General features: G+C 46.6%; 7 protein-coding genes across 7 annotated transcripts; 3 read left to right on the forward strand and 4 right to left on the reverse strand.

The window, feature by feature from the left end:
* Positions 1-3683: 3683 nt before the first annotated feature.
* On the reverse strand, positions 3684-3976 carry BKA67DRAFT_518494 (uncharacterized protein; the record flags this gene model as incomplete). Its single annotated transcript, XM_046098012.1, has 2 exons — positions 3684-3733; positions 3784-3976. 2 exons carry the CDS (start codon positions 3974-3976, stop codon positions 3684-3686), a joined length of 243 nt encoding a protein of 80 aa, XP_045957411.1.
* Positions 3977-10771: 6795 nt separating this feature from the next.
* On the forward strand, positions 10772-11896 carry BKA67DRAFT_568673 (uncharacterized protein). The gene has a single exon (XM_046103046.1). It carries the CDS (start codon positions 10890-10892, stop codon positions 11844-11846), a length of 957 nt encoding a protein of 318 aa, XP_045957412.1. The 5' UTR covers positions 10772-10889; the 3' UTR covers positions 11847-11896.
* On the forward strand, positions 11822-12717 carry BKA67DRAFT_568674 (P-type ATPase). The gene has a single exon (XM_046103047.1). The coding sequence runs from the start codon at positions 12171-12173 to the stop codon at positions 12705-12707; it is 537 nt and encodes a 178-aa protein (XP_045957413.1). The 5' UTR covers positions 11822-12170; the 3' UTR covers positions 12708-12717.
* Positions 12718-13869: 1152 nt separating this feature from the next.
* BKA67DRAFT_659779 (uncharacterized protein) lies at positions 13870-14358 on the reverse strand (the record flags this gene model as incomplete). Its single annotated transcript, XM_046107514.1, has 1 exon — positions 13870-14358. The coding sequence occupies one exon, from the start codon at positions 14356-14358 to the stop codon at positions 13870-13872; it is 489 nt and encodes a 162-aa protein (XP_045957414.1).
* Positions 14359-16036: 1678 nt separating this feature from the next.
* BKA67DRAFT_518463 (uncharacterized protein) lies at positions 16037-16852 on the forward strand (the record flags this gene model as incomplete). The annotated part of the gene is made up of 1 exon (XM_046098010.1): positions 16037-16852. The coding sequence occupies one exon, from the start codon at positions 16037-16039 to the stop codon at positions 16850-16852; it is 816 nt and encodes a 271-aa protein (XP_045957415.1).
* A 669-nt stretch (positions 16853-17521) lies between these two features.
* BKA67DRAFT_518621 (uncharacterized protein) lies at positions 17522-17973 on the reverse strand (the record flags this gene model as incomplete). The annotated part of the gene is made up of 2 exons (XM_046098024.1): positions 17522-17804; positions 17897-17973. Coding segments are annotated over 2 exons (360 nt in total), but the record flags the coding sequence as incomplete, so codon positions are not given.
* Positions 17974-22237: 4264 nt separating this feature from the next.
* Positions 22238-23182, reverse strand: BKA67DRAFT_519088 (uncharacterized protein; the record flags this gene model as incomplete). Its single annotated transcript, XM_046098064.1, has 1 exon — positions 22238-23182. One exon carries the CDS (start codon positions 23180-23182, stop codon positions 22238-22240), a length of 945 nt encoding a protein of 314 aa, XP_045957417.1.
* Positions 23183-24243: the final 1061 nt, after the last annotated feature.

The following is a 24243-nucleotide window of genomic DNA, read 5'->3' on the forward strand; positions in this document are numbered from 1 at the left end:
CCACTCCCCTGCCAAGCACCAACTATTCGAACTTGGCAACTGGACGAGCTGAACATCATGCAAGTGTAAAAAGCGGGGCACTCACCTCGGCATGAGCCTTTCATAAAGTAAGGGTAGTGCCGGTCGTTGAACCGGCCAATTCTCCGAGTTGCAGGAGTGGAGAAACCGAGAAATATATACATAGAAGCTTGTTTTGATAGACTTACTGTGATAATGCAGTCTGATCACCGTGGTTGAGTAGGCAAGATCTTACCAGCCACATTATCGAGCCACAAGTGGTAGAGTTTAACAATCTACACATGGGATTTTCATTGCTCCAACATTTCGTAGATCTCTCTTTTGTTCTTCAGACAAATATATCACGTCAAAGCTTCACACCTTCAGATTTGTGATCTATACTTATAGGCTCAAGTTAGCCACTTGGGTGCTCTCATGACATATCACACGTACAAAGTAGAAATGCTTAGCCTTTATCCTTCCTTTGGGTATCTTAAGTCATGTACCTTATCATCTCCACTGTTATTGCATTACCTCATTCTACGCTCAAGATAAGATGGGAAGTGAAGCAGACATTTCTACAAGTAGTTGTAATATTCAGTCGTTAGTACAAGCTTTTGGAAACTCGTGTATTCGTGTTATTGAGAAAACCACAATTGCCCATTGAATTTAAATGTACACGGTATGTATTGCACGAATCCTTTACGGGATTGGAGAAAGAAAACGTTATCCCTTAAAAGCCAGTGCGCCCAGAGCAGCAACGCCGAGCATTCCTATGCCATGTACCATCCTCAGAGCGGCGTTCGCGGTCGACTCTGGCGCCTTCATTGTGATGATGCTGGAAGCGGATGCAATTACAGCATCGTCTGGATTCTCTATCATGGCCATGCAGATATCTGAGCTGAGGACCGAGCTCGCTTTTAACAGACGTTGGCATACATTTACTTTGATACATTCATTGAATGTTTAGTTTTCGCACTTGAAGTATCTTGGTTAGAGCATTTATGTTTTTGTATACACGTGACCATGTGGGCTTGAATGACTGAGGCCTGTGAACACATGCAGTTTAAGTCCGCAGTGGCGCATTCGATCTCGGTGCCTACTCTCGAGACGCAGCCGGCGGCACAAGCAGGTAGTTGAGCGACAAGCGAGGGCAGAGTCGAAGCGGCGACCGACGTGGCTGTTGTTATGGCTGTTGCCGCGGAAAGGCTTGTGGCAAGAAGGAGGGTAGAGACTCATAACTGAAATGCGGAAGAGGAAATTGATGGAGTACGCTGAGTTTGTAATTGTCGATGTTGTAGATGATGATATTGTAGAAAGAATGAAGAACGACGATTGAAGTTTGTATCAGAGACGTGAACCCTATATAAATGTATATTCAATCATGTCACGCCGCCGGAATTTTCTTTCAAAATTATTGACCGAAGGGGGCAAAGCGGAAACATCAGAATCTATATCGTCCCTATAGTATGGAACCTGGTGGGTAAGCCATCCAAAGCTAATATGTTCAACAGCGAATTACAACGCCTCCAGCGTATCGGGCACTGTCAGAGCATCGAAAAAGGGCCATGACCTATGCTGCGAGGCATATTTTTGCGCGCTATGGCATGATCTCTATCAATTCTCGAACTGCTACCATTTCTAATATCAGCTGCTGGTCTCCCTCGCCATTTAGTTGCCTTTTCAGGGATCGTGGTTCAACGAGTAACTGTCTGTGTATTGTGAGGGCTAAATCATAGAACTTTCTAAGATAATGCACCAGGCTTGGTGCAAGTATATTGTGGGGCATTCCGTGAGATGGAGAGCCAAGTTGGCCTGCGAAACGTGAATCGACGGTGGCAAATTTGTAGCGACTTCTAGTAGATGTCACAAATTTCTAATTCCCACCGCAAACTCTTACCATATGTATTATTTCAACTAAAGGCCTCAATTGATAATCTACCATGTTCATCAACTAGCCTTAATTAATGCATGACCGCTATATATGGGTGCAACGCAAGGATGAGCGCTCGCGGCTGATGAAAAATAGGTGAACTAGCTTCCTGTTGTTGTGTAGGTTAGACCTTAGTTGGTAAGGAATTTGGCGTGGCTGAATACGAATTTCTTACCTAATTATTTAAGCTTCCTAAGATAAAGCTAAGAGAATGGCTCGATAGTGAACATATTCAGGCGTCGTACCTCATCCCCCGTGTTTTAATGTGTTGTCTACTCATGATGTTGATCCAATTAAAGTTTTGCTATTAGAAAGTCCACACCCATAGCTCATCGATAACAGGCATACAAGATGTTTCAATTTTGGCTTAACCCATCTGTTTTTCGCACTCCTGCCGAAGTCATCTACCTGTGCAAACTACTTCACTCTTCATTAGTGATCAAAGCGTTCTTACTAAATCTCTACGTAACGCTACTACACGATCAGTACAGAATCCTGAATTACAAAGATCGCTAAATTGGGCCTCAAGTCCGCGAAGGAATGCGTGCTCCAAAGAACAAGGCTCAAGAAATTTAGTCTTGGAATCGCAGTGGTAGACAACGAGGAATTTGAGCCGGACGCTTTGCAGATTGTGAAAGATGGGAATGGTGGCAAAGCCAGATACCATCATCTCATAATTGCACTCTCAACAGACTTAGCTTTGTTCCAATAGTTAATGACATCAGGTCCAACGACGATTCATAGGAGCTCATACCATGAAACCATTTTCGAACTCTAAAGAACGACACAACCATCTCTTTTATATAAGGTTACGAACGGTAGGCATGACCTCGGTGGCCCATTTTGCGATGCCTGGCATAGACTGTCCCTAGTTTCCCAGGATACTGTGATCAACAACACAGGTGTGCTGCAGATTCTATAACAGATCAAATATTTATATGGAGGCTTCGATTTACAGCTCACAATTTTAACACATTTACCAGATCGATAGAATCTACGGAGATGTAATGACTGGTCAGAACTAAAGCCACAGACATTGGCGAAACCTCGCCATGAGCCTCCTACAGATCCGCCCTTGACTCATTACTTGTTAATAGGAGATAGTAAATAGATAATCTCCTTCATTGCTGTCTCTTCAGATACTGCCATAACTTCCTCGTCAAAGTAGAGCACTTTGATAAGCCCGTAGTCTACCTCTTTGATTCTGATGACTCGCCGCCTGTTTACCTCGTCCCAATAGCTCATGGAGCGTCGATATGGAAATGGGCTAGTGGTACCACACTCAGTATGTCTAATATTTGCATCTTTTTCAGCGTATTGATATCACGGATGAAGGCGGCCGCCTGCTTGTATGATTCCATGTCGCTTGCGCCTTTAGTCCCTTAGTGAGAACGGACGGCTCACATGAAGGGTACACGAAGACGATACTTCATAGTCGTATTGCAATACAGGAACTAGCTTAGAGCAACATATAGTTAGTATGTGTGAGACTGACTAGTTGAACGCACTCAAGGTTTCGAACATTTACGTTCAAGCTTGACTGGGTTAGCTTAATGAAGAAATCGAATTTGCAAGATATTCCCGACTAGTTCAACACCTGTTTTGTGTATCAATAAGGGTGTTTAAAAGGTACATGAGTAAATTGTATCTAGTGTATCAAACGAGATTCCATCATCTCAACCTGATTTAGGCGTTTCTTGAATGATGGGCCTGGTATCAAAAGCTCAGTCATAGCCCTGTTGCGGTTTCGACCTCAGTATTTCTTAATAATGTACAAGGCATGGACGATGCCAGGTAAAAATCCTGTCTATTATTAGCAACTTATCTTATTAAATTTTAAACAACCGACGTACCCAAGCATGTAAGTAATATATTGAAACAAAGGTCTGTTCCACATCCGCTTTCTGCGAAAACGCCGAGAGGAGGCATGATTATGGCAAGAATAATCTTGCAAGGGTCACTAGCTACACTTGTTAGATACTGTATCAAAAAGCTTGACACTCTCTCTTTGGCTATAAGCCTGACTAACCTTGCGGTGAAAGGCATTGCTCTAAGTTCGTGTCTAAGAAGCGAATCCTGAATGCGTAGTGGTAAAGAATGAAGCTGTTAGAATCTCACCCAATCGCGGCATTGTGATTCTGAGGGCACCCTTTTATATACCCACGAAGTCGATCACCCTTGCCGACTAGGGTGGAAGGGTATGCCCGCAATCTCGGCTTCAGTGATAATGTTTGCGAAGTGAGGGTCCAGGGAAGGAGCACAGTAATATTAGAAGTGGATCCTGCAGAATATAGCTAGCGATTGGCAAGTATTATCTCCGGCATAAGATGACACAGGTTATATTGCTGCCTTTGTCATAATTGAATCATGCAAGAGACGTTTTTTCGCTGATTAAACTTGACACGTAACAGCTCTCTGGGCTAGAACGGTGATAGAGAATGAGACTATCGACCACTGGATGGCAAAGATCTAGCAATTGAACCAGCTTCGCCTCAGAAGCCCCCACAGACTCACCAACTTGACTTCTGGTGACCCTGCATTTGCATGATACTCTCGTCTCTAGTTTCGGGCTGTCTCTTCGTGATTTTCCTTTGAAGAGGATCATGAAATAAAAATGTTAGCAAGAAAAATGCTTTTGCGGCAAGGAGGCATGCCACCTGGCAGGGTCAGGGACCATAATTTGGCGGAGTTGTTGATTTCGTGAATAGCCGTGCTACGTTCAAAAACTTTCAAGAGCTTCCACCTCATGTCGGAATGCTGAAACTGCAGTAGATGTGTCTGCTTCACTTCCGGTTTACCTTAAATGTGGAACGAGGTCATAAACAGACAGTGGAGACGGCAGGGTACATGACTTAATGAGGTACCCGAAGTGTAAGATAAAGAGCTAAGCATTCAGGCTCAGTACTTAGTAGAGCTATCAAATAAGCTTCTATGCATTTCTCCACCCCTCGACCTTTGGGACTCGGCCGGTTTAGAGTACCTGACCTCATGCCGTAATGGGGAGGTAATCACCCCAGGGTGAATGTCACATGCCGAGATGCATGCCCCATACTTTTCTTGGCATGATGATTAGTGAATCTATTTGACCGGATCTCTCTGGCAAAAAATCGGCCGTTAAACGATCCAGTCTTAGTACACAGTAGGGTGCTTCGTTGGGGGAGTGGAACCCCCCTACGAAGCTCGATACGCTGCAGCCAATAGCGTGAAGAATTGGGCAGAACCTCAACTTCCTAGCCCGCGTCATAGCGTGATGCCTTTTTTGGACGGGGCTCGCAGTAGTCTCAACACTGTACATGAGTTCGGAATAACCCTTTGTTTATACGCTGCAGCCAATAAAGCTTTGCAATTTTATTTTACCCCATAGTCCACTCGAGCGCTACGAAGGGGAACGACGTACTGTAGTAACGCATTATAGGCCACTAAGCCATCTTCAGGCTGTCAAGTGGAACAACCGCGCCCAACCCACGTTGTCGCATAAAATAAGCGCCATTCTTAAGCTCATAATGGGCGATTATGTCTTCAATTTCATGGTTGATACTCTCTCCAGCAGCACTGGGATGCGCTGCCGGGTTTTCCTACCATATAGACAAGGTTGCACCATCATCGTAGACCCACAACAGTTCATTATTGTCTGACACGGGTGGATCAGTTGATAGCGTTATATGAAGCCCGCATCTCTAATATTGCTCTAGGGCTTGGGAAACCTGAAATCTAGAGTTTCACTAGAGACTAATTGGCTCCCGACGCAACCCAACTCCCCGCATAAACCTTGTCTCAAGGGTAAGATAAATGTTCGAGTGCATAGCAACGTCAGATGTGTCACAAAACAACCCCCAAAATGAAACTCTTCCTAGCGATTGGGATTTCATATCGGCATACAAAAAAGCTTATCACTACCACAGCATCAAACACTGCCGTTATAACGCAAGAAGCGGAATTAAAACCCTGTGTAAGACAGTCTGAATAGTGCCAAGCTATATCATGACCGCTCACAATGTCCATCACTACTTCAAGCGAAGATTTGCGACCCTCATTGTTGAGCAGAACTTTATCCAGCTCACTGCAATTATTCTTGGGTCCCCCAGAAAATGCAGGCTCTACATCGAACAACATTCACTGCTATCTGAGCAGAGACACCCTACCCTCAATTGGCTACATGCACGCGAATATCTGGCATATGTCCCATTTTGTTTTGAAAAAGTGACAGTTTCTCAGAATCATCACGAGAGCATTCATTTGAAGCAAGAGTATTAAAGAGAACGGCACGTTACACGAGCTGGATGGTCTATGAATCGCAGGTCGTTTGCTTCACATGCTGCGTCTTGCGGGCAGACAACCAAGCATGTACTTGTGATTAGGGCATAGTATAGCATTCTGCGCCAAGACCCATCTTACTACCTGTTTAGCGATAACTCGTCATCACTGGCTACGATGGAACTGAGTTCCTTCAGCTTTGCTGTGCAGCAGTGCCAGTCTTTCCTCCGAATAGTACCTAGTCATTACCCATGTTTGTCAGTCTGAAATAGTTCGAGCCTCAACTACGATCTTTTTGTGAACTCCGTGCGCCTCAGAGCGGTTCTAGATAAGCATTTAGCCACGAGTAGAGTTTTGTAGGGTCAATCATTTTCACCATACCTATTAGCTAGCGGTTGGAGAGAATAATTTTGAGTATGGGCCGGGCAAAGTTAAGTTGCCAAAAGCTGTGCCGTAGCACTATCGTCATTCCGATGTCATCTATACAGTCGCCCAACATACCTATGGCATCATGCCTCAGAGCTACCCAAGAAACTGTTGTGATATAATCCAAGGGCTGTAGCCATAACGTAGAGGGCATGCACAACTCCATGAAACTGATTTCACCATGCCCTCGATTCGATCATACAAGTTGCAAACATGCCGAGTTTTGCGGCCGTACCAGGCCAGGAGACCTTTATTCACTACTGTTGCAAGTCGTGCAAATAACGCACGGGGCCAATCAAAGCAACCGATTTACGAAGGCGGTGACTTGAGAGGCGCAATGGAAGAGAACTCCGGGAAACTGGGAACTACCCAGAATTTTTTAAGGCAGCCATGACCCGAATATCCTCGAGACATCGGCTATGTACTGACGGTTTGCACAAGTTCTACCTACCTAACAATTGGAGGAATGGGACTGGCAGCGGTATCATACTTCGCATTCATGACTGGCCATCTCAAAAAGGCTACGAAAGGAGCCAGCATGGATGATACTAGAAAGGAGTGACGGTTTCGCGACAATGCAATCGTGGTAAAATGTAAATGCGACGGATTTCAAGTATGCCAGCTAGGCTTTTCGGTTTGGACAGGGCGGCTATCGATTCGCAGCAAATTGATACTATACTCACGGGGCACATACTAAGTTAAATAAAGAAATTAAAGAGCGAGTGGCGGTAAATTGACAATACTGTGTGAGGACTTATAGAAGCTACATAAACCATAGTTTGCCTCAACCACAGCTAAATTAAGTACTTCATTAGATTTTCTTGTCATTGAAATCTCTATTGACCCGAATGACGACGTTTACTAGTAAGCAGCCCGACACCTTCACATCCGCCCCCGGCGGCTATACGCAATGAACATCCTGTCGGTCGCGTCCCGAGGGAGGCCGGCGGAGCCACGAGAAGAGTCCACCGAGTCCTGCTAGAAGACATTGCCGGCAGCCCCTCACTAGTCACCAAAGCTGATTTGCGACCCTCATCCCCTCTACACGATGGAGAAGGACATGGAATTTTTCGCCAAGTTCACGGCATCAATCGCACCGGTGTCGATGAAGGACCCGGTGGGGCGGACGCAGCCCAGGAAGAAGTGGGCAAGGCTCGCCCAACGACTGCTGTGACCGCGTCGTTCCCGTGCAGAAGGACAAAAGATTCGACGAGGCCAAAATAAAGATGTTCCAAGAATTCACAGAAGCCGTAGATACTATCCTCCAAAGAGCAGGCTCAAACCTGTTTGCCCATGCGGAAGAATTCAGTACCTTCTTTGCCGACTGCATGCAGAAGTGGCTCGGACAAGGCAGATCGAAGAGGCAGTAAATTCTAGACTGCCGAAGGGCGACGACAGAAGGATGTATGCACAGGCTGCCACTACTGAGGAGACAACTGGGCAGCTCAATCAAGAGGAGCAACTGGGAGCACCCAACACACCACCCCTGGTCTGACTGGACAACTGCCGGGAAAAGCACGTGAGGATCATCGGATTTTTGTTCGTATGGACAATACTAGGCTCGAACCGTATGGGCTTACATCTACGCTGATTGAAGAATTGGGCTTCTTTACTAAGAGCTCTGGGACGTGACCCGATGCGTCTCCGGTTTCACCTTACATCCCCGAGACATGCCAAAACAGACAAAGCTCCTGGCCTCACTGAAGAAGATCACGGATATACTCAAAGCACAGAAGGTCGAACCACATATTTTTTGGTACAAAATTGCCCGAGAAATTTTATGAGCGCCGAAGGACTCAGTATTAATATCACCCATGCCGTCGTAACTAAGGAGGCGTAAACGCTGTCAAACTGGTCAAGTGCTTCTTCTCGAAGCATATTGGCGAGCACGACGTAGAAGCAACCTGGCTTGTCTCTTTCGCCCAGGAGCTCAAGAGATCATTCAAACTGTTTGGTCAGTCCGTGACCCCTTCTCGCGTCCGCCGCAAGCCCAAAATATTCCAGGGCGGGGGCTATTTCGAATTTCACAGCAAACATATTCGCAATGAGAAGCGGACCTACAGGAATTGCACCTGACCTATACATGAAGGGGTTTGTAAGAAGCGTATCCCAAATGTGCGCACCGAAAGGGTCCGCATTGTCAGATCGGGGTTGGCAGCAGAGTGAAGGGTCGCAAGATAGGCAATAGGTATAGATAGATGGAATACAGACTGAACTCTGCCCCCTAACTGCTAGCTAGCCCGCCCCCTTTATCCATATTCCTCCAGCGCAGCGTCAGCGCTGTGCAAAAGGAGGGTTATTGCAGGTTCTAGGGCTTGGTTTAGCATGCGTCTCAGAGGTGGGAGCCTTTGAGACGCAGTGTACACGCTGCTGTTACAGTTCTTGTCTGCGATATGCACTGTTGTTGCAGTTCCTGTCTGACACGCATGCAGCTGACTGTTGAAAAGTACCCATCACGACCGAAGGTCATAAACGGGGTTGTATGCAAGCATACAGAAGAACAACTACAGGTAATTCGGCTTGCCGGTGAGAAGGCAAGGTCTCCACAAAAATAGATTGGATGCTGGGGTCTTTACCGTGAACGATCTCGATCTCTTGCACTGATAAAGGCTGGAGAACCTGAAACAACAAACGGCGTAAGTGGATACTATCTGCTCTGCTAGGCGGAGATAGGCCGACCGCCAAATAAAAGGGAAAAATCAATATGTTTAGACCACAGTTGACATTGTTTGTCTGACACCATGGTGTGATGACCGTGATATCGGGGGGGGGGGGGGGGGGGTTCGTAATTTGCTAACAATCCTTATACCACTTTTGAATCTTTCCCTCAGCGTTCTGTTGAACCCCCGGCACTGGGTATGAATCATATACGGCGATCTCTTCGCGAGACTCCGCGACATGTGCCAATGCCCAATGGTTCGGAAGATGGATTGGAATGAAGATCTGCGCAGTTCCGAAGTGTGTAACGGTATGGTCTGTTGCATCGACAGACAGGGAATCCACGAATCTAACTTGTTCATGTCTCACGACTTGTTGTAAAGCCTGCAAGCTAGCATAAACAGCAGTATCGTCAAGCTTTCCTTGAGGATCTTCGACCCTGCTGAGCGACGACTCTGTGATCGAAAATAGAGGTCGCAATAAACGAATAGTGGGACCTTCACTAGAGGGTTCATTATCCAACAACTGGACAGCAGGGGCCACCATAGCCTCTTATTGCGTAGCTTGCTCTTCAACGATCTTGTGGTGGAGATCGCCATCACCTAACCTAGACCACTGATTAGTTTGGTTTAACTGGTATCTCTCTTCATTAATGTCGTCGATGAGGTGTACTTTAATCGTGTCGCTCGGGCTGGACGATTGCTGTCCTGCTTGTAATGGTTAGCATGAAATTTGAACGATCGGCAGGAGAATAGATGATCTTCGTTTCGAGATTCATCTACTCATAGGCTCATTTCTCCCCACGTTGTAACACATTAATCAAGTAATGACCATCAACAAACTTCCTGGCGGCCTTCAGGACCTGTTCCACGACATTCTCACTCGTGACAATAACCACCAAGATGGGCTTCTCATTTGTGTTCAGTGGATCTTATTCGCCAAACAGCCTCTGGCGCTGAAGTAACTATACTTCACAATCTTTTGAAAATTTGAATGTATCGAGGCTGAAATCATTCAAATCAAATGGGATGTTCAAGTAAGTGGGTGTGGAAATAGAGACTGGCCGCCGCACCCGGGCACCTCGTCACATGAATCTCACGACAACCAGCAGAACCTCGCAGATGTCGGAATGCGGCGTGTTCGGCGGCAGTAGTCGCTTGATTATAAACTTTACTAAGACTTAGACATCCGAATCGATGTTCTATATTTACCATGTTTTCAACAAATCCAACGTGCCGAAGTGGCGTCGGAGGACCAGTTTCCTCTTCAAAAGAGACCCAGAGTGCTTGACGACTTTTAATCGGTGATATAGTGCTGTCGAATAATTATGTCTAATTGGATAAACTGTGTCTTAACAACTGATGACCCCCGCAGTAAGAGCATACATAGGTATTGCAATTCAGCGCAGTCATAGTGTGCTCTTAAAAGGATATGCAAAAACCAGGATCAAACCCGCCAAAAGCGTAATGTAACGAGCGTCTCAGTATAATTAGGAGCGATCCCCACATTCTTTCAATCACAGGCTCAAATTGCCAAGCAACCACAGGTTACGAGTGGCACAGCAAACCCCTAGTCTAGGTGATAAGCGGACGGGACTGGTTGGTTCCCTCCCCAAGGTAAAATGCGGTTCGCGAGCATCCCGTTGGAATTGAAACAGGTCATCTGGAAACTCGCGCTGCCCTACGACGAGCCTGAAGTATGCATCATCTGGCCTCTGAACCAAGATGACTTCGACCAAGTAGTCGAGCCGCTGCTGGTCGATACGGCTTTTCCGAAGCTGATGCACGTCTGTCAGGAGTGGCGAGATTTTATCTTTTGCCCCTCATTGTCGGGGGTCAAGTTCCGCGCTTCGAGCCAAGCAGGTTGTAACGTTCCTTATCGCCCATTCCGCGGCGACATCGACATTCTCTACACCGGCAGGGATAACTTCGAAAAGGCTGTCCAATGCCTGGGCATTGACTGGGACCCACGAGTTAAGCTGTCCACTCTCGCCAAGGTGCGCCACCTGGCCGTGGAATGGCCCATTTGGAGGTGGTCGGCCTATTGGCTGCCCGAGCTGATCTTTAGGGGAAGTCCGAACCTCCAGAAAGTATCGGTGGTGTTCCCTTCGTCGAATAGGGCTATATGGGAGGCATTTCAGGCGCCGGCACGGCGATGCAAACTGCGACGCATCGAAGATGCGGATAACCTGACGACTGAAGACGAGGCAGGACCTGGGGCGATGGGATCAATCCAGTCCCAAACTGATGAAGGTGGTGAGACCGCAGAAGACCGGATGCCATTCACCTGGCAGGACGAGATGGATCGGCACGAGATGGACTTCGACCATCACCGGACGGACTGGTTCACTGGTTCGGCGTGGGACAAGGAGAGTGAGAGTTTGTGCTTGGAGTATGAGGCCGTAGCTTTCATTCACTTTAAACGGTCCGAAAACGGTCAAGAAACGTGGGTTGAGGCCTGTGAGGATAGATTATTGGTTATTGGGGATGACCAGGAACAGCAGGCACCGCCAATTCCTAGCCAGCGGCGCGAACCCGAGCAGTGGAGGGTTAACGATGATGACGACTATCTGTACTGATCCGTTATAAGCCTATATACATATGCACAAATGCAAACTCAGTAAACTCGCTATGCTCCTTTTCGGCGTTGCCGTAGTCTGTGCGATCTTGTTCTAGGAGCGAACCGGTTCGCTTCTCGGCAAGAAGTCGTCATTTACGCTGTTGCCACTGGACTGTCAATGATTCCGGCAAGTTTGGTAGTGGTTCTCACCATCACTATGACCGCGGGCACTAAGCGTATGGTATAGCGCAACGTTGTCGTCCGGAATCTCAAGTCCTTAGAGGCACTTGGGGTAGTTACCGACATCTGTAGCGACAAGACCGGAACTCTGACTCAAGGGAAAATGGTAGTATGGGCTGCCTGGATTCCCGCCATTGGTTCCTACATGGTCGAGAGTTCTAACGAACCGTTCAACCCTAAGGTTGGTGCCATTCGGTTTGATTCCCGCAGCCCCAAGGATATAGACTTCCGGAAAGTGAAGGAGGGCTCAAGTGGTGGAACGATTGTTGCAGCCTCCCAACTCCTGGAAGAGAGTACCATCCGCCTACAAGAATTTCTGTCTGTGGATTCACTAGCCAACCTTGCCATAGTTCATGGGAACGACGGCACGTGGCATGCTCATGGTGATCCGACGGAGATTGCTATTCAGGTCTTTGCCCATCGATTTACATGGAGTCGACGCACCATGGTCGGCCAGACAGCTGAATGGAAGGAATTGGCCGAGCTGCCTTTTGATAGAGAAGTGAAGCGTATGAGTGATATCATGCAGCAGAACAGCACCGGGCAAAAGTGGGTCTTTACTAAGGGGGCTGTAGAGCGTATCATTGGCGCCTGCACTGGGATGAGCCTTACCTCATCAAGTATCTCAAGTCGAAACTAGTCATCCCAAGTAAAGGTATTTCCAGCAATGAAGCAGACAAGAATATCATCACTAGCGATCATCCCACATGTTCCCACGATGAACAGCGCAAGTGACAGCGCAAACACGAGAAAGCTCTCAAGATCAACCCATTTCCGCTCTTCAGCGAAATGTAGCAGTTCCTTGGCAAGCCAGCCGACGGCGGCACCATATATCACGCTCAGGATGATGATAGAACCCCAGGTCTCACCAAGCCAGAGGCCGATAGCCAGGCATGCCCCTCCAGATTGTTGATGACAACCATCACCAATATACTTGATAAGGTATAATGCAATGAAAATTAATGGGTGACCAAGACCGTCATTCGCACCAGACTCGGCGATTATAATCTTCTGAAGCTCCTTTTGGCTCGTTGTGATCCGCGAACTTTCCCTTTACAATGACGTTGGAGAGCACAGGATCAGTCGGCGTCACACATGCTCCAATTGCAAGAGCATGAAGAAAAGGAAGATTGGACACCAGTCCCCAAACCAGCAGTCAATCCCCGAAGTTCCAGACACTATACCCTAAAGGAGTCTGCCGTGGGAGGCATAAGTGGACATGACTCTGATCTTGGTTCTGCTTTGAGAGTCAACAGAACATCGTTCGGTTCAATCTCGAGTGACTGTAGTATACGGCTCTAATGTGCATTGCATACCCGTATGCGAAAACTTTACCTCCAATGCATCAAGCCGATCTAATGTCAGGAAGACTCTTTCAAGAGTCCCTTTTCAGACAACCGAAGTTTTACTAAGAAAAGCTATTCTGAGATGCCCTACATTCGCGGTTCATAATAGGAGTATCAATCACCCATACGGACGGGGCGGGCCAAATAGGTAGAGGTATCGAAGCGCAAAATGGGCGTCATTAATACAATAGAACCTATCAGCATCGGAGCTGACAACGCTTATTCGAGGGTTTCCCTAGGATATTTACGAGGGGAGAGATAACATTTGAGACGTGGTAGAACAGAACGTATCAGAGAGTTCCGAGACGACAATAGATGCGATTTCATGAAAGCCTTCAGCACTCCTTAATAACACTATAAAACAACTCTTCCGCAGATTCACCAAAAGTACATTTGATGTCATCACCAAAGAAAAGTTCACTATCCGGCAGCCAATAATCCGTGTATCGATTATCATCAGAGGAAGATAGCCATCAAAACAAGTGCGACAACAACAGCTGCGGATTGAAGAACCGAGGCTACAATGTAACCAGTCTTGCCCAGATCCGAGTTGTATTCATAAATGTACGCCTCCGCCTTGCTTACAGTCTCTGTTTCTCTGACCGCGTTGATTCGTATCACGTATTCCTTTCCGTTCACGGCCTTGGCATTCTTTGGCCGCACCTGAACTGCTTCCCCGTACTCATTTGGGTACACGATGCTGAAATTGCCATCTTCATTCGAAAATTTCATTGGTGACATTGATCCGAGGCTGACCTCGACAGCCTTATTAGTGGTGTAATCAGGGAGTGGATCAGAGGCATAGTCTGAACCTGGCACCCAGTCCTCGTTTTCGTATCGGTCCGATTTTACAGGGACCTTTTCCTTCTTGCCACTTTGGGTGTTGTGGTAAGTCAATTCATAGTTGGTATTGTTCAATACGCGGACAATTGTAGGAGCCCCCATGATGATGAAGGAGCTATGATCCCAAAGTCGTCAAGGAGAGCTTGCCGAGACGTGTAAGCTGAAAGTGCGGTAGATGGATGGAACACAGCGGGCCCTGGTTTTTCTGCTATGATTAGCAATCTGTTTAGGAGAAGAATGCAGTAAACATAGGGTACGTACAAGTATGAAGGGCGGATCAGGGTCTGGGTGGTGCCGTCTGACTTGTGCCGAAACAATGAGATCGTCAAATCAACGTAGACTTGAACGGATGATGACTTTGTGAATCCCATAGGTGGTGCTACTAGCAACTTGACTGTTAGGACTGTGCGTCCAGCAAAAATTGATCAGAAGATGGCAGAGTTATATATACTCCAAGCACCATCCAACCCAACCCGAATCTTGTTGGGCAAATAGCAGACACCAGTCGACACCAACAGAGAACGTTGTAGAGCCACGAAGACGAAGTAGACTCGCATGAGAGCTTTTGATTGGCATCTTGGCATTCGGATACCAAGCTGAGCTCCCTTCAAACCCCTCGACAGCTGGAATGATGGTGATAAAGAAATTGTATCAGCCAATAGAGAGCGCTGTTTACACTATAATGCGCTCTTTCCTTCTCCTTTGGAGTAGAACAAAGTGAACCACAAAGTTTGACTGGATGTTCGAGCTATAACCTCAACTCGCTGTGGCTGCAGTTCAGCTGCGATGAATTCGGATTAATCTATCTGAGATTGATTCACGGGGTCCCCAAATGGCACTCTCTCCCGACCAATATCTCTAGTGCGTGGTTGGCTATGTGGCCGCAGGATTTAATGCAAGCGAGCCAATTAGCTGGCTTCGTTTGCAGGAGGAAACCGGGGGAGAAGAGTTGGCAGCGTAGTATCGCCCAGATGGTTCGTTTGTCTACCAATCGGAAACTTGTTTGGCCTAACAAATGGAAGCTGAAGCACTTGTATGTAGATCGCTTCTGTATTCTGACGAGTCGAACTCAGTATCGGCCTAGATACTCAATATATTGAAATCTTTCCAACCCCCGTGTAACCAGGTTTGAGTAGTTGCATCGGTATTGAGATCAGTGGCTTGCGTCGTTGGAGTCCTGCTGGATACCTGAACGGCCATTTGCATCGTCCGGATGGACTATCGATATCGAACACCGACGTTCAGCTAATAGTATCAATCCAAACGACCAATGAGGCAGCTGGAACGTATACTGAACCGTCTTTTCCGGCTTCGGATTCTACCCTCCAGTTTGGTGGGTGTCATAATAATTTTGAAGCGACCTCGTCTTCGCCACCGACTGGATATTCTGAATGGTGGCAATGGCTTGTCCAGTACGCATCCTCATCCCAGCACGGGCGACTAGTTGGCTATAATATACGGGCTCGACTGCGAGCTATCTTTGGGAGGGCAGTTTCCACAGCACACACATTCTACTAGGCTCTTCCCTAAATCTCACATCTGCTTCTTCCAAAAAGTCGAAAATTGATTACTTACAACTCAAATTGCCTGAACCTGTCCGCTATTTACCATGGACGAGACTTTACTTCAACGAAGGGCCGAACTGTCCGAGACCGACCACACTCCGGGCCTGGGAGAGAAAGGGGCGACGGCAAATGAGACTACGCAGGATATACCTGCACCTTTGCAGAAAGATTTCACGGTGTCTTGGGTAGGCGACACAAAAGTCCCTAACGTCGGCATGTCGAGTAGCCCATCTGCAGTCGTCTTCAACTCGAAAATATACTGCTTTCACCAGGGTTCGGGAGACAGCTCCGACCTTTGGTACGACGTCTTTGACGGGAATAGCTGGCAGGGTGACCAAAAAGTCCCCTATACAACCTTGACGGTAGGTCCCGTGGCCGTTGTCTACAGGAACAATATATATTGCTTCCATCAGGGCAATAATAAGAGTGGCCAGCTTTGGTACAATGTGTTTGACGGCTTCAACTGGGCGGGAGACAAGCAGGTTCCCAATACCGGCATGTCGGCGTCACCATCCGCCGTCGTTCACGATGATCAATTATATTGCTTTCACCAGGGTTGGGGGAACAGTGGTGAGCTTTGGTACAATGTGTTTGATGGTTCAAACTGGAAGGGCGACAAACAGGTTCCTAATACCGGCATGTCAGGTGGCCCACCGGCCATAACGGTAGGAGCCAATGACATGATCTATTGCTTTCATCAAGGTTGGGGGAATAGTGGTGAGCTTTGGTACAATGTGTTTGACGGCTCCAGCTGGCAAGGAGACCAAAAAGTCCCGTCTGAAGGCATGTCAGCAACGCCTTGTGTTGCATTCTTCTACTACAAGCTTATCGTGTTGCATCAAGGTTATGGGGATAGTGGCGAGCTTTGGTATGACTGGCTCTCCGGTTCCACCTGGAGTTGCGCTTCCAAAGTTCCCTACACTGGTATGTCAGAAGGGCCAAGCGCCGTGGTATACAAGAACAAACTTTGGGTCTTTCATCAGGGTGGTGGACACAGTGGCGACCTTTATTATAACATTCTTTCGATCTAGTTCGAGGACGCATGCTATTATTCTAGTTACAAGAAATTTCTCGATCCTTTCATTACCTCACCCATTTCACAATTCTCATCTTACTGGACGCTATTGATCATGCCGCAGAAAAACTTTCAAACTTTATCATTAAGTAGCGGGATCAAAGTCCAATCTTGCCACACAGACAGCATCGGTAAAATGGAGCGACTACAGACATCATTCTGTTGCCGTACGTTGGAGATGCCTTGAGTGGCGTTCGCAGTTTTCAAGGTCATGCCCGTAGGCGATACGAACATGCATGTCCTCGTTTCAAGATTGCGAACCACGTAAGTCGCAATTGCTTTCCTACACGGCACAGTCGAGATGCGAGATCTTAAATTGGTCCACATGATCATCATAACACTAATCACACCCTCACAATTTTGAAATGTTAGGGTTCCATTTCTAGATCGGGACCTGAGTACAAGCTGATTAGCTAAATGGGGGAAATAGTCGTTCTGCTAACTACCGGCGACTTTAGTGACATGTTTTCACCCGTGTCTAAAATTGACGTACATGCGAGAATGGTAGCTAGTTATCGAATTAATGTAATCTAACGGTATAATGATTTGAAAGAGGGCGTGTTTTGAATGAACCCTGGTAGCCCGCTCTTGAATTCATATGCGAGTTTCCTAGCGTTTAGAATTTTCAAAACTCCGTGCCAATGATGCCGACTGACACGCCACAGATGAGACTGCAGGTGCCCACAATGATAACAGCCCAGAAAATGTCGAAGCCCATGGAGTATGATTCTGCAGAGTAGAGTGCCTCTCCGCGAAGAGCGTTCATCTTGCCCAACAAGATGATGGACATAATCAAGCCGTAGAAGGCCACGACTTCGGAAAAGATGATGGACATCAGGTTCTTGGTCTTGACCCGGGGTGCCTTGATGCCACCGCTGAGGATTAAGGAGTCTCTGGTGAAAATACCCCTGAAAAGCGTCGTTTTTGAGCTTATAAGCTTTAGTGCACGCCAGCCAAATCGTTGGTGTAAACGTGCGACAGCAGAGAACGGGTAACATACCATGCCGCGCCGACTACGGAGAGCCCAACGCAGAAGCTAATGCCCAAGCTTGCCCAAGTTGTGGGAGGGATGGCTTCAGCACTGGCAGATAATCGATTGCCAAGTGAGAGACCGGCATATCGATATTTCAATAGCCTGATAAATGGAGGCTATGAGACATTCGTCAAACTTTCGACATGTTCTATAACACGAAAGTTGGCGTTGAATGTATCGGCGGATGATTCCATCATACACGACTATGCCGGCACAACCGCCCAGGCAACTTCTCAATCACTGGCGAGTGTTTGGAGGGAAGAACTTCCTTGTCTCCGACCACTTTTAAAACGCCTCCAAACTGTGCTTGACTCCACTGGTGGTCCTGCCCCAGGAGCATTCAGAGGAATCGCTGGTGCATGCGACATAATCAGAATACATATCGCACTCACTCCAGTGCCCATGAGTTGCTTTTTCAGGTCACTCATACCTAGCAGCCTGTTGCACGATGGAGATTTGTCAGCCAGATTTGGCTTCAGAGCACTGGATATGTCATAGCAAAATGGTCAAACCCCGAGAGCTAGGACAACAATGTGAAGCAATCGCCGGCGAATCCTACGGAGTGTACAACCACAATGGCAGATGCTATCTGATCATATGCTTCCCAACGCAGATATAGCAAGTAGTCCTAGACCAGTACATTTCGGTTGCCGGACGGTCAGGTGAATTACTGAAGAATATCGCCATGTACCAAAAAGTCTGGTCTTGTCATAGTTCTCATGCGGACACTGATATTTGGATTCGGCGTGCTATCTTGCTCTGGACCTTAACTGACTATGCACAGCCAGGGCCAATCTGGAATGTTGTCTCGACGCTACATAGTACTCCGTGCCTTACCCACGCTGGGCCCGGCTCTAAGAGATTTCGGATGATAATAGACTTCGTAGTTTGGAACTTGGAAGGAAAAATAACAAATAGGGGCTATAGGAATGCACCGATGCACAAGCTGCGTTTAAGCATAGTTGTGTCTAATGCTGTCCATCTTGCTAGAGGTTTACACTACATGTATAGTGGACGCGAAACGCTTTATAAGAAATATATCTATCGACAATTTCTTCTAAAATCCACAATCCACTTGGCGTCTTGGTCGCGTATCACTTAGTTCTAAGTCGTTCAGCGTTTACATAATTCTGATGTTTGCTCGTATTTAGCGTATTGTGGTTTTGTCCCATTAATCTTGCGATTTATTCGCATCAGGAATTTGCCATTGCGTTGGAGGGAGATACCTACACGGCTACGACTTATTAACTTTCAAAGCTTTAGTTGCTGTTTGGCGGGTATCACACCCGCGTTCCTCCCTCGAAATCTGTTCATAAGTTCTTAATTTTACTGTGAAAGGCACTTACTCATTCTCCTGTCAGTCGTATGCACATATGGTAGGTGACGTTATAGTGTTAGGCTAGTATTAATTAATGGACGTATCAAAACCAAACAACTCGAAAACAAGCCGAAAGGTGGGCTATATCGTTAATAGAACGTCACCATCAAACTTCAGTCTTAAATCGACTGTTCTGGAGGCGTTCTTCATAAATGAACTTAATATTCCGCCCTACGGCGGGGTTTGACTACGCGGCGAACTAGCTTTCGTCGTACTATCCTAATTTATACGACGTTAATAACCACTCGTCATTCTTTAACAACAACGTAAATGGTAGCTCTGATCTATTGACATGGTTGAAAACACTTAGTTTATCACCGTTACCTGCTATAATTGCCAAGGTTATCTATTCCTATTTATTATTATCTCTATATAAACCGATGTTATATGAAATTATTGTCACGTCTATTTTCCACCCTTGCGTCCCGCCCTCCAATTCAATTTATCTGAATCTAAACCCTCACAACTTAAGACTACTTCTTGAACTTTACCGTTAACAAACAAACAATTGCGAACTCTAATATCCTTTCTATTTGCATATAACAAATAGAATCGTGCTTAGTATGTCGAACTCCTTGGACTAGCTAAAAGCCATTGGCACCGTAAGTCTCTCAACCTTCCTCGCTCCCCTAGAGAACAACAAATTGTCCCGAATTGTGATAAAAGCTCTACATTTCTCTCTAATAGCTATCCCTAGCTTGTACCTATAAGTTTGAGGAGTGATGCAAATGACGGCATTATCATCAATTAGGCTATTGCACTACAGTTGTATGGCTCTGGGAGACGTGGTTTGCCCTAATAAGGGACGGTCCCCAAGTTAAATACAATCGATCAATCAATGGCACACCAACATCCGGGCTGTAGCCTGGTGTAGCGTTCGAACATTCTTTCCAGGGACTCTAGCGACTAGTACTTCTCGGCTTGGCTAACGTAAGGACCCTTGTATAATACCCTAGTAGGCTCATCTGTCTCGATCAGAGTTTGAGATTCAGTTGGTTCAAAGTTGACTCGTCACCCAGCACAGGCTGGCAGATCTAAGATTACAAGCTGACAGATCCAGGATTATAACCTGAAAGTAGAGAATAAGCTGTACCTTTGGCGATGACCGCTAGCATGACTACTATGATTGCAGCCACTTCTCGACTAAGCCTTGTGCATAATTGCTGATTAATGCCGACCAGCGCCGATCAGTGGGTTCGTATGTCACAGGCAAGTGGTAGACACAAGAGTTCGCGCAGTGATCGATTTCAACCTGTAAATATAAGCAACTGCTTCCGCTATCCTTTGCCAAATGAAATCTTATATGACCAAAAATAATAGCAGCATTAAAGTACACTCATAAGGATCCATCGGTCTTTTCAAAATCCAATGACTATACTCCAACGCAAAATGGTTCATTTACGCGACACTTCCGATAATTAATAACTTGAAATTCGGGCATCAGATTAAGGTGGCACAGACGTAGACTCCAAGCTGCCAAGACTGCCAACTAGACCCCACGGAAGGAGTCCAGTTGTAGAACTGGGTAAGCAAGATACCTAATTATGGAATCAAGGGAATTGAAGATGGTTGGCCGGAGTCTAGTTCCGAACAACAACAGAGGTCTCACTAAATTAATATCCGAGCAAGACGATTTTGGCAGAAAATCAATGATGAAAACCCGTGCGGGAAACGTCATAAATCCAAAGCGTGAAGATCGAAAGTAGCAGCGGGAAAGCACATCTATTAGTCAAAAAAGAAGAAGTAGATGGAGAACATCTCCTCGTACTCCTCTAATACATTATCCATCAAGATTCGAGCGAATGTGAACTGGCTTCTTTTAAGAGCAATACGAAGCGACAAGTCCGGTTCATTCGAAGGCATAAAAGGCCTTGATGGGAAGACAATGCGAGTGACCGATGTAGTTATAATGGATGTTATAGTAGGTAGTGTGGATTTATGTATCAATTCCTTCCGTATCATACTAACAATCACGCTTCTCGAACGCGGGATTTTATCGCAGCCTGCGTCGCGAGATCCATTCTAGCCTGTAGCAATATTAGATTGTATTCAGCAAAGCGGATGAAATGGTTTAAATCGTATTCGGTCCCTCGAAATATGTACACGTCAATGGCCTTATGACTATCTCCAATTAGTTTTCATGTCCAGGTGCGGGATCAATCCCAAACGAAAGGGCTTTCTTAATGGATGGGGACAGACTCTTACGATGACCACGATATCTCCATGGTGATGTATTTCACGAAGTTATCATGTGGTCCCAGTAATGGTTAGAACATTGAATAAAACAGAAAGGCAGCTTCTAGTCAGCCTCAAACATCACGAATCTAAGACACTCAGCCGTCATCTTAGAGAGGGGGAAAATCGAAAGCAATAGGCATAACCTACATCGCAGAATACCTCACCAGAAGACTTACCTTTACGCTGAGCCGGTGGCTACGATATTGTAACGTGCCCACCATTTTTTATATACACTACGTTCTAAAAGTGGGCGAGAAAAGACATTGGTAAGCAAACCGAAACACATGTGAGGCTTGCAGGAGGGGATCCCAGCCTTGCGACGCGATATAAAAAATATCCAGCATTCCACTTATCCGCATGCGAGGCCACAACGCAATCAAAAACCTAGTTCTTAATCCTGGGGCCGGGACAACAATGGCATCTCATTTCAGTACCAGGTCGGGAATGGTGAGGATTATGATATAATCAGAATGATTGTAGCAATATGGTGGTTATCTTGATGATCAGCTAAAAGCTGCCCCGTAATTGCCTCGTAGCGGGGACGAGCAGCTATCTAGGTTCTGACAGGGAAGAAAACTCAAGGCCATAGTTGGCAAAAGCTTCCATCTTCTATCTTTCGATCACCGTGGCGTGAACTCATCACGGCCAGCTGCATGATTATGTTCTAACTACGTCCTGCCCATAAATGGTAGCTACTCTGCTAACATGGATTTCAAAGCGTCCTCGATAGTGCGCTTTGGGGGTGCCAATTCCAAAACTTCCTTGCTAGTGGGTGTCCCTGCAAGTGTGCATTTGCCCTGCCACAGTGGTTCGCACCCAGCGAGTATCGACGGCAGGACCTTTGCGGGATACACCCCTGCCTTGACCAAGTCATCCAGCCAGCTCGTCACCTTGAATTCTGCCGTGTGGACTTTCACACCAGCGTACCGCTCAACGAGCTCGATAATTTGGTTTCCAGTAACGTCTTCAGGGCCACTGAGGACATACTTGGCGTGGTTATGAGGGGTAGGGTCCACAAGAGCCAAGAGATGTGCTCCAACGTTGCCGACATCCTCGGGATCGATCATCGCCACGGCCACATCTGCAGCAGGAACCATGGCCAATGGCTTCTGGGTGCCAGTGCTTTGATAAGCTTTGATCCAGTCCGCGGCCGAAGCTAAATAGCTAGCGGTAAAGAAGTTGGGCTGCAGTGACGTCCATTTCAGACCTGCGAACTCCGGCTGGCTCAGCAGGTTTTCAATCGCCCAGTGCGCGCGGCCATAGAACACGGGATTGGTCGGGCCAACATATTCCACGTTGGTAGATACCTTGACCACATACTCAACGCCTGCCTGCAGCAGAGCAACATGAAAAGCCGATTCTTCCACGAACTGATGCGGCAAGTTGTGTGGTGCAATGTAGACACGTGTGACTTCCTGACTTCGAAGCCATGCAGCGTCGATGGTGGTCCAGTCCTTCTCCTGCATCTCGACACGGGGCAGCTTGGCGAGTTTTTGAGACGCTGGGTTATCAAGAGAACGGGTGAGACCAAGGATCCGGTAGTTCAGCTTGCTTGAATCGAGCAGCTTGGGAAGATTACGGACAACACTCTTGCCAGTGTTCCCCGTAGCACCGACGACAAGAATTGTAGGAGCCATGGCGGACTTTCCTTGATGCGCTGACAAAAGAATAATTTAAGATTACTGGTCCGGCAATGGAGTTGAAGACGGCAACAATCGAGCCAATGTGATGCAGATGATCAAGTTGGCATTAATGTGATGAGAGTGTGTATTTGCCATGTTTTATACGGTCCATGAAGATGTTGTTATATTCCACTATTACGAAACTATTTGAGCGATGAAAGCCAACTAAAACAAGAAAACGCAAACTGAATCTCTTCAATTATTAAGCAGACACAAGGTTTAGACTAAAGGGAACGTTGATGTTCATCCGTGGTTTCATTATAGTGGAATCTCAAGTTGATTTCTAGGTCTAACAGTCAAATTAGTATCTCGCTGTTGTTAATTGAAGGATGGGGAATGTGTCGATTATCGAGGATTCGGATGACCCCGCTTTGGATGCTTATTAATTCCTCCGTCCCTAAGGTGTGTAAAAAGCTTCGTCTCAAGATTAGCATCGATTAGTGCCAGAACGTAAACCCACCCACATGGGCCAAGTTCTTTCTCTATGTACGGAAGGAGCATGTTTTTGGGTGACATGACGACCTTTGGAGAGCGTGATCCACGCTATAGCCATGTTACAAGCGTTTCGCTTGATCAATTTCTTGTGCTTGCCAAGCAAGAGCAAAACGCTGCTTAATTTCTGCTTGGCATATATTTGACGTAGATATTCCACTTGTTTGTGGAGAGTGAAAGATAAATGCGATGAATCGACTATCCGAACCGATCGAAGAGCACACAGGCAACTTACACGCTCCACCTCGAAACTGGTCGATGAGTTTAATGTCGAAACCTTTACTCGCGACATCATATTTAACTCAAGGTCACTTTAAAAAATCTCTTGGGCAGAATGAGGACTTTACCGGCGGGAAGACCATGCCTGTAGAGTTGATTGCTAGTATCCTGCCCAACACAAAGTTGAATGACTGCCAAAGAACAGTCCTCAAAGTCCTTGGAGGCGTCGACAAGACGTAGATCGCCCTCGAAGCTGTATACCTCGTTTATGAGCAGGACCCGAGTTGCTTTGTGTTCTAAGTCCC

Source organism: Truncatella angustata, assembly GCF_020726525.1.
Source record: "Truncatella angustata strain MPI-SDFR-AT-0073 chromosome Unknown BKA67scaffold_5, whole genome shotgun sequence".
NCBI lineage: Eukaryota > Fungi > Ascomycota > Sordariomycetes > Amphisphaeriales > Sporocadaceae > Truncatella > Truncatella angustata.